We start from the raw sequence: 9283 nt of genomic DNA on the forward strand, positions 1-9283 counted from the left end.
CCTTGTCCCATAACGTCGATATGTGCGACTTGCCAGAGATATAAAGAATCACGCATACGTTAATCATAAAGTTTGAACACAAAGTTATGGATCAGCTATTATTAGTATTTGAATACTTCAGTTTGGAAGTAGCGACATTTACATAACCTATATCTGACAAACGCTCACCAGTCGTAGTTTGTTGCAATCGGTCTGTTAGTGGGTTATATTATCGCATTATTGGAACTTAAAGCGCGTATTCTTGATTTTTTTTTGTACTGCGGAGTTTTAATAATACGAAATAATTTAACAATAGTGTTTAATTTAATTAGTGGCCTACACGTTACCGTTCACTCGTCTGTTAAGTCTACTTCTCTGCATGTCTCTCAGGATTTGTAGCATCCAATAATTGGACTTATTTGTCTGCAACTACATTAAATTAACTACCTCGAAAGATTCACTTAGGTAAACGTTTTTTAGACTTTTAATGCAGATTCCACAATGAGCTGCTCTTTTGCCTCATGTTTCTACAGGACATTCTTCTAAAAATTAAACCATTTTTTTTCAGGGGAACTACAGATTATAATACAACATATAGAGGGAGATATTTGTAAAATCTTTAGCTACTTCTTGGAATGTCAGTCACCACCAAACCATCAAAGAGCAGACTGGACTGAAAACCTTATGAAGTTTCTTTTTACTGAGAAAAGAAATACAATGATTCAAAGAGAAACTGAACTATAAAAAAGAACACATGAAAGTGGTATAACTACAATTTTTAAAATGCAAGACTCAAAGTGCATTTATTTAAGTAACTTAAAAGTTTGAATCATCACATTGTTGTGCCTGTTGGAAAATGGGCAACATCTTGTCTGGTCAGTGAACTCTGATTAATAGAATACACTCAAATCCAAAGGCTTCAGAATTTGAAAACAAACACTCCACACGAGCCCTTTGTGTAAACGTTTATATAGCTTCTCCTTAAGTACGTCTCTTCTCAAACCTTTACATCTTTGATGCAAACACACGCGATTACAGTAAACTGTAGTCTTTCACATGTATTTGACTTTTCAAAAAAAATGAAAAAAAGAAATAAATTCATTACAAGCACAAAAAAGCTCATTTGAAATTATACCCAATCTCACATGGGAAATGTCCTTTGTGAGATTTTATTAGCTCAAAGCCATTTTTCCATCTCACACAAGGGACAGAAAGTAGAATAGCCAAGCTCATAGTTGACCTTGTAAAATGTTACCAGACTCCATTTGAACTTTAGTCTGCAACAGGTAAGAGAGTAACTTTACTCCTTCCCTACTGTGGTTGACCAGAAAAAGCCTACATGTGTTTTTTGCAAAGTTACTATTGTAAAGGGTATACAATTAATATGGAACTTATATTTTGATTTAAGGGACCAGCACAGCAAGTAAGTGGTTGGCACTGTCCGAACTCAGGATTCCCAGCAAAGGGACTTTGAGGTCTCCAACGGAAATGTGTTTGGGAAGAACAACATACATACCGCTACCATTCAGTTTCTTCAAAACCACAAAAGGAAATTAAGGGGGGGGGGGGGGGGGGGGGCAGAGAAACAAATCAAGATATAAAATAAATAGCAAATGGTGAGGACAGTGAGAAATAAACATGCTAGTGATGGCAGAGGTGTGAGATACTAATATGCATGTTTCATAAAAACAAACTTTTGCATATATCCATGTGTTTTTGAGTCTTAGGGAAACATTCACTGACCCCAGTACCACCACAATTACTATCCCAAGAGTACCTATTGGATGGGGACAAAATGCTATGACTACTGTTCACACCTCCCGAGTTAGGAGCTGCAAGCGTTGCACCGCCTGTGTTACAGTGGTAGCCTTGTGACAACTGGAGTCAACTGCTCATGTGTGCACCCACAACCACACCGCCACCAAAAAACAACAAATAAAAAGCAGAGTACTTGAATACTTCCAGGAGACATGCATATGCAAAATCATCTCTACTCCCCACCCACACAGAACGCACGTGACAAGTAAACAATGTTGAAAACCTTCAAATTAGCAAAGATTTCCTTCAAGCTCATAAGAAAGAGAGATATTACAATGACATAACACTGTCACTGATCCTGCCCCAAATGTTATTTATTTAAGGTGCTACAGCCTCAGTAAGCACAGGGAGTGATAATATTTAGCAGCCCATAGCTGTTGTCTTGTTTTGCTTAAACAGAATCTACTCTTCTTGTTTTTGATTGTGTTGCTGCTGAGGCTTGTTCATAACAATGCTTGAGAAAGCCAAATGTACAATAAGAAAGCTCAACATAAGCAGAATGCTCTACAACTGAACCTCGGAGCACCGAGGAACAACCTCCACTGCATACACACATTTTTACCACACCCATTCCAACAACAGGCTTACATACACATAAATAACAGCACACCTTTACACCCCACTGCTGTAAAAATACCATATTATCAACATTCTTTCCTTTTAAGTTGCATACTGGTAAAATTGAATTTGAATTCTATGGGCTTTGTTTTTTTAATAAGCTAGAATTTTTGTATATATCTATGTTGACAGGTCAGGTCTTCTGTAATACTCAAAGCAGTCCAGCTTCTTCTGCCTTGTCCATGGTAATCTGTGAAACCCTCTACTTGAGCTCATCAGCCTCCATAAGCCTAGAAGAATCAGGTTTCCACAAGAAGGGTGTCAGGTGGTGGGGGTCTCCGCCAGCGGCCGCAATACAGCTCCGGGAGGGGTCTCAGTGACGCCTCATTTTGACCCGGCGGTGGGTGGGCACGCGGTGAGGTGGTGTGTAGTGCGAAGCAGCCTCTGCCGTCCGCCAGGAGTTCTCCAAGCCGCCGTCACCGTGGCTCTGCTGCCGTGACAACAGCGAGCGCCTCTGCTGTTCTTTGTCCATCTCTAGGATACGAGGCCTGGGAACCAGAGAGGGAACAAGAGAGTTAGAGGGGGATATACGAGACAGAGAGAGAAAGAGACACTTATAAGCACAAATCACTACTATTAGGTCAAATTCTGGGTCTCCTATAAATTACAGTTCAACTTTCATATCAGTTCAAATGCAGGTCATCAAATGTCATTCTGAGATGCTAGAGTGACATTTACTTCAGGAAACTGTGAAACATTGACCATATTGCTTGTGAAATTGTGTGTACATGAGACACCATCAAAACAGATAAGTCTGAGTGCTTTCCACTATCAGCACTCACAAAAGGCTTTTAGTGACCAACACACTACTGATGCTATAAAGTATGGGAAGACAATTCTCCCAAACTCTTCTCCATAACTTCCTGCACAAATCTTCATATACATATAGCAAATGACACTGCTGAACTACATAATCCCATGCCAGGGATAGACTGTATTTACAAATTTAAATTCAAATAAATTCAAACTAAATTATCATCTGTATTTCCGGTATAACACTGTCTCAAAAGGACAATAGATTCTGGTTACCCAATATGACTGCCCTATAACATTAGACAGTGCTGACCTTATATCATAAACTACATCAGCAAGTCTGTATGACATTACATAAGACTGAATGCTTTTTGACAACTGTGTGAAAACCCGTGGATGTATTTATAGAAACGATTTTGGGTGAAACTGCTTTCAACACCTGTTAGCTACACCAGCCTCCTAGCTCTAATTTAAAAATAACAAAGAAAATGTTAGACACATGGCTTGGCTGATCAACTACATTTCAGATAAGTGAAATATTGTGTAAATTAGATTTTTGGCAAACATTTCCTTTAAGAGAGACTGTGAAACTACATACCCGTTCAGGCTAGCTTCACTCTATCTATACTTTAGGGCTAGTTTGACCTACCTGTGTGCGGCGTTGGGGTCAGCCTTGCGGTGTGAGCGCTTTGCTTTGAGCATTCGGCGTCTCTCCGTGAGGGAGTTGGCGGAAGAGCTCATGCTGTTTGCTTCCAGACGGGGGGCGTTTGGCCTTGTCCTGAAATGAGGGTAGAGACAGGCAACACCATGATCGATATTACACGGCAAGTGCATATTCTTCCGACACTACTTAGAGGGCTTCCACATTAAGATGTCTTTTCATAATTTGGAGTGGGGTTATTGCTGAACAGTTGCATGTTTCACTACTTAGCTAGTGTTCAGCGATCAGCCACTTTACTCACTTTCTGAGGATTATGACGGCTCGTCTCTTTTTAATATCCTGAGGCCGGATACAATGTGTGATGTCATCAGCAGCATAGCCACTGAAACAGCAATCAAAGCAGTCAATTTCAAACCTTTCTGATCCTCAAACGGTCAGCGTCCAATCAAAGCGGGCTACAGAGACAGAAACACCCATCCCTGCTAGATGCATACCTGAGCATAGTGACGCTCCCGCGCCTCACGGGCAGGTACAGCACGGGCTCGGACACGCGGATGGGCTTGAACTGGAACTTGCAGCCGAAGCAGAGCGCGCTGTCACTGAAGAACGAAACCGACACGATGGGCCGCTCGAAGATGTGCTTGGGATCCACGTGAGACACGATACACCCGCCGGGCTGGTAGTCATTGATCACGGCGCTGTTGACGAAGCCCTCCGCTATGACACCCTGAGCCACTAATCGGTTAATGACAAGCTCGTACACCCAACCGGGAATCTCGTCCACCTCTCCTTTAGAATACAGCCGCTCTTGCCCGGGGCCCCGTTTCTCCAACTGTGCGCCATACGTGTATCCCTCCCCAAAGAAATACTTGTTCCGTAACGGCGCCCGGTCCACCGTGTGTTCTTTGTACAGTCCTTCGTTCCCATTGGCGACCACTTCGTCTATCTTTTCCTCTATGCGTGTACACTCCTCCGGTGTAAAGACACAAACCTGTGTAATCCCGCCTTTCACTTTGCGGGCCTCCGACTCGCGGAGCTCCTCATACTCGCAAACCTCGTCCCCGGAGTCCTGATACTTGCGCTTCTCGCTGCCGCCGTCGCGGTGGTGGGAAACTTTTTTGTAGTTGTCCCTGTGCGGCGTCATAGACTTCAGTTTCTCCCGCAAATCCGTGAAGTGGTTTGCAGCCATTTCCCCGGCAGCTACCCCAAATGACCTTTATGCCCGTATAAACCGTGTTTCATGTACCCATATTAAACTCCTTACTCTCAAAAGTCCGCTACGTTGCTAACCAGCGCGCGAGCTGCAGGGGCTAACGCTTGTCACACGTGAAGTGACGTGACGTGACTCCAGGCACGTCGCGCGCTGACTGCGTTGCTAAGCTATTTCGGTGGCTAGCGTTGTGCGCGAACGTTAGCCAGCTAGGTTGCAGCTTACTGTTTATTAGAATAGCCTGGCTGGTTTTAAAGGGCGACTGGTTAAGAGGGGCAGCCCGAAATGTATTCTCGTTTTCACCTGCTCGGCTTAACAAACAGTGAAAGCTGGATAGCTGGCGAACGCGAGGTATTGCTGCTAGTTAGCGTTAGCTACGGCTCACATCAACACGGGCCGCTTTGCTAGGAAACGCCGCGGACTGTAAACCAGACCGTTAACGTCAGAGCAACTACAGTAAATGGCAGACAAGACCAGCGGCGCAAACCTGTCACACAAGTGCAAAACGTCCCATGATGAAACTAACTCGTGAAATGGAGATAAACTACCCAAGGCATAATGGCAGCGTAAAAAAAAAACTGACTGGAGAACAAAATAAACTCGTGTAAGATAAACTGTTTTCAGTAGTGCGCATGCTCCAACAGCTAAAGCTGTTTAGGTAGACTATTGGCAGATTAGAAGTATAAACACTGACAACCCTGTTGCTGAAATATGACATTTTTAGTTTATAATAATTACATTATATTAGTTTATAATAATTACAAAGCTAAGCAATTTAATAGCACGGTTACGGCTGCTGAATAACTGTGGAAAATACCACATTAATGTTATTTTTGTAACTTTCCCCCATATATTTAACAATTACTAAATTTTATAATAAATAAAATGTTTGAAGAAGCCGGATTATAAAAAATTGTAATTAGAATTGCATTTGGCACAACCTAATTTCATCTATTAGGCCCCAGTCTAATCTCAAGTGTCATTCGAAATGCGAAAGCCTGTTCATTGCTAAATGCTTCTATCCGCTAAAGGCATGAATGCAGAAGGCCGAGCGGAGGAAGAAGGATGAGTTACCAGTATCTCCCGAGATGGAAAAAAAAACAAAACCCAAAACTTTTTTTTTACGTTATGTTTTACGTATGTACTTCTCTAATATCCTCTGTGCAGCACTTTGGATGAACAGCATTTTAAATGTGCACTATAAATAAATATCACTTAGTCATTGCCCTATATAATTAAAATAATGTGATTTTCGCAGTTACAACAGAGGCCTTTGACTAACAATGATGCATATCAACTCAATTAGAACAGATTATGGCGTTTCCATGGCACCGTGTCATCGTATTTATTAGGGATTTAAGATGTAATTTGAATCAAATGTGCAAATAAGTTCATAGTTAGCTTTGCGATACTTCAAATCTTTTGCTTTCTAAGCGATCCAATGAAATACAATCACTGAGATGATACATTTCCAGTATTTCCAGTGTTTTCAGAACTTTCCAGTATTTATAATAATTTGTTTAGAAAAGTTGACTATCGTTACATTTAATTAATCTTCAGATACAGTTTTAATTAATAAACAAAGTGCTTGTGTGTGAATCCTTCTTTTACAGGAGTGTAATAAACGAGGCTTTAAATTATTATTGACAGTGTGCAAGCATATAAATGTCTTGGGAAAAGTGAAAGAATATGCGTTATAAATACATTTTATGTTATTGATTTATTTTGTATTATCCTGAGTAACACTGTTTTCATTGTTTTTTGTGTGCATCTGTATGTGTGTAAACAATTGTAAATTCACAATCTAGTTGACTTTATGTAAACGTGGCTTCATTTTGTATTGAATCTTATGAAAAAACCCAAAATAATTATTAATATACATATATGTATAAGTTGAATTTCATACAAAAAAGCTTTTTATACATTGCGTTTCATCATGACATCAAACTAGTCATGTGCATTCATATAAAACTTGCAGAAAGAGGTTTTAAGGCTTAACTTAAGACTTTAAGACTTAAGTTTAGAGGTAATCTCACTTCTGAAAATATGGAAAATAAATTCTGTGCTAATTAAAGGTCATTTGATATATCAAGTATATACAGTCTTTACAAAATGCTTGTAATTAAGAGGTAATCAGATTTGAGAGATTTTCATTACAGAAGATGTTGGATGGTTTGAGTACATTGTTCAGAAATGTGTAAAGCTATAGCTTGTAGCTTGTAGTTATAGCTCCACCTAAGCCAGTGCAGTTCTTCTGAAATATCCTTACAACCACATAATTGTTTTAAAAACTATTTGATTTGGTCTGCTGCATCGAAGATATGTGAAGAAAAACCTTTAAAAGCTCCAACAGATGTTGAAGGGAAATGAACATAACAAAAATAAGTGACATACCACATTTGCAACATTACAAATGTCTGCTGTATCTGTTTGAAAGATGGGCAGATGCAGTGAATGTATGCACAAGCTCAAGAAGGACATTTTACTTTCAGAGAACATTACTGTTTTCATTTTACTCTCTCGTGTACGTTAATCATATGCATCAGTTGTTTGCATTGTTGGTCAGTATAAAGAATCAGAAATGGGGGAAGCTCCTAAACATTTCTATTCTTCACTGATATGTCAGCAGACCTAATTGTTCTATTAAATGAGAACAACCAACCCCTGAGCTTGTACCTACCGTGAAAGTTCAGCGAACACCAAGTAACGTGAAATGGGTGAGGTCACTACATATATGTTTAACTACACGATATTTTACATATGTGCATTAGAGGAGGGTGATTTCACTTGGAGGCAGGGTGAGCCTCTTTTCTCGAAGTGACAGCAGATTCTCAACGTGCATGGCAATGACCCGGCATAGCTCCAGTCCCTAAAGATGTAACATTTCAGAATGGCAGAAATTATAACATGACATAAGTCGTTAAATTATGAACGTGAGTGAGTGCATGTATCACCTGTTCAAGCTGTAACTGCGTGGTCCGTTGGTTAGTCATGTCCCCCAGTAAGATGTCCACATAAGGGTAACTTGTCCCTACACTAGGCCTCTGGGTGTGTGTGGACTGGACCATCTTCAGTGGAAATTTCACCAAAACCTCCTGCAACCAGAGAAATGATCACATTACTGAGAGAGCAGTGAAAGTGGCATATTTTCTCTATGAATTTGGACAATGTTTGGCCTAATAGTAAAAAATGTTCCAATTATACCATTATGTATAAGTTTTGACACTCCATCACTTTTTTTTTTTTTTGTAAAATGCTGTGTGGGTGGGACTCACGTGCGTGTCTTTGTGGAGGAAGTGGAGGCCATTTTGATTGACAGCCAGGATGCAGGGGGTGGAGATAGCACTGTTGCTGCTACTCAGGATGTAGAAGAAGGACGATCCAAACATGGGGAACACACACACCAATGCTGGAAGAAACACACAAACACACACACACACACACACACACACACACACACACACACACACACACATTAAGCCATAAGGGTATTCCTAACACAATTCTAACATTGAAGACCGATTAAATGCTTGAGCGATGAAGGGAGGATAAGCTCAGATTTTGGAAATGTAATTTTTCCAGCTGTGATTAAGTTTTGGACAGGCAAAGAGGTCTTAACACCCAAAGACCAACTCAACATAGCTTATGCCAGTCTGAATATGTGTGTGTGGGTGTGTGTGGTTAGGTGTGTGTGGTGAGAGTACCCAGAAACTGTGATCTGGCCTGGCGAGGGCTTAGGCTCTGCACTGCGTGGGTGTGTTGTGTGACCAGGTGCATCCATTGCTGTGGTCCCTGTTTGCTAAACAGCTGGGCTGGAATATATTCTGCCAGCTCATGACTACAGATACAGACAAAATGTGAGAGAGGTCACATAAGGATCATGGGGTTAAACCTGAACTTATTTAAACATTTTAGTTAATACTAAATATTTTGTGTACTAAATACTAAATAAACTTGTGTAATATAGTTTGTGGCAACCAAGTTCAAAGCTTTTTATGGTCCACCAGAGAAAAGCTGATTAAAGAGACTGGAAGGTTCTAATATCTTATTGGACCATTAAATAAAACACATCCCCGAGCTGTTAGAAAAAGACCTGACACTCACACTAATACCTAATATTTTCTTTGCCCCAATATAATATTGAATCCACCAGCTATGAGATGAATTGTTGGTACTAAAATAGCAGCAACTCAAAGGTTCATAGTGCAAGCAGAATTATGGCATTATAAATGTACATAAAATGT

The 9283-nt window shown here is 40.4% G+C and overlaps 2 protein-coding genes across 2 annotated transcripts in view; both read right to left on the reverse strand.

Annotated features, from left to right (window-relative positions):
* Nucleotides 1-932: 932 nt before the first annotated feature.
* Nucleotides 933-5666, reverse strand: alkbh5 (alkB homolog 5, RNA demethylase). The gene is made up of 4 exons (XM_027015752.3): nucleotides 4324-5666; nucleotides 4131-4211; nucleotides 3818-3946; nucleotides 933-2903 (listed from the first exon to the last, which is right to left on the reverse strand). The coding sequence occupies exons 1-4, from the start codon at nucleotides 5016-5018 to the stop codon at nucleotides 2729-2731; spliced, it is 1080 nt and encodes a 359-aa protein (XP_026871553.2). The 5' UTR covers nucleotides 5019-5666; the 3' UTR covers nucleotides 933-2728.
* Nucleotides 5667-6534: 868 nt separating this feature from the next.
* Nucleotides 6535-9283, reverse strand: part of myo15ab (myosin XVAb) — a 44952-nt gene continuing 42203 nt past the window's right edge. Inside the window, exons 58-61 of the mRNA XM_081701600.1 lie at nucleotides 8744-8877; nucleotides 8315-8448; nucleotides 7994-8134; nucleotides 6535-7908 (exon numbers count right to left, since the gene is read on the reverse strand). Of these exons, the coding sequence (XP_081557726.1) occupies nucleotides 7807-7908; nucleotides 7994-8134; nucleotides 8315-8448; nucleotides 8744-8877 (511 nt within the window). The 3' untranslated portion in view covers nucleotides 6535-7806. The remainder of the gene's footprint in view (nucleotides 7909-7993; nucleotides 8135-8314; nucleotides 8449-8743; nucleotides 8878-9283) is intronic.

Source organism: Electrophorus electricus, chromosome 18 (assembly GCF_041902795.1).
Source record: "Electrophorus electricus isolate QZ-2024a chromosome 18, ASM4190279v1, whole genome shotgun sequence".
In the NCBI taxonomy this organism is placed as follows: domain Eukaryota; kingdom Metazoa; phylum Chordata; class Actinopteri; order Gymnotiformes; family Gymnotidae; genus Electrophorus; species Electrophorus electricus.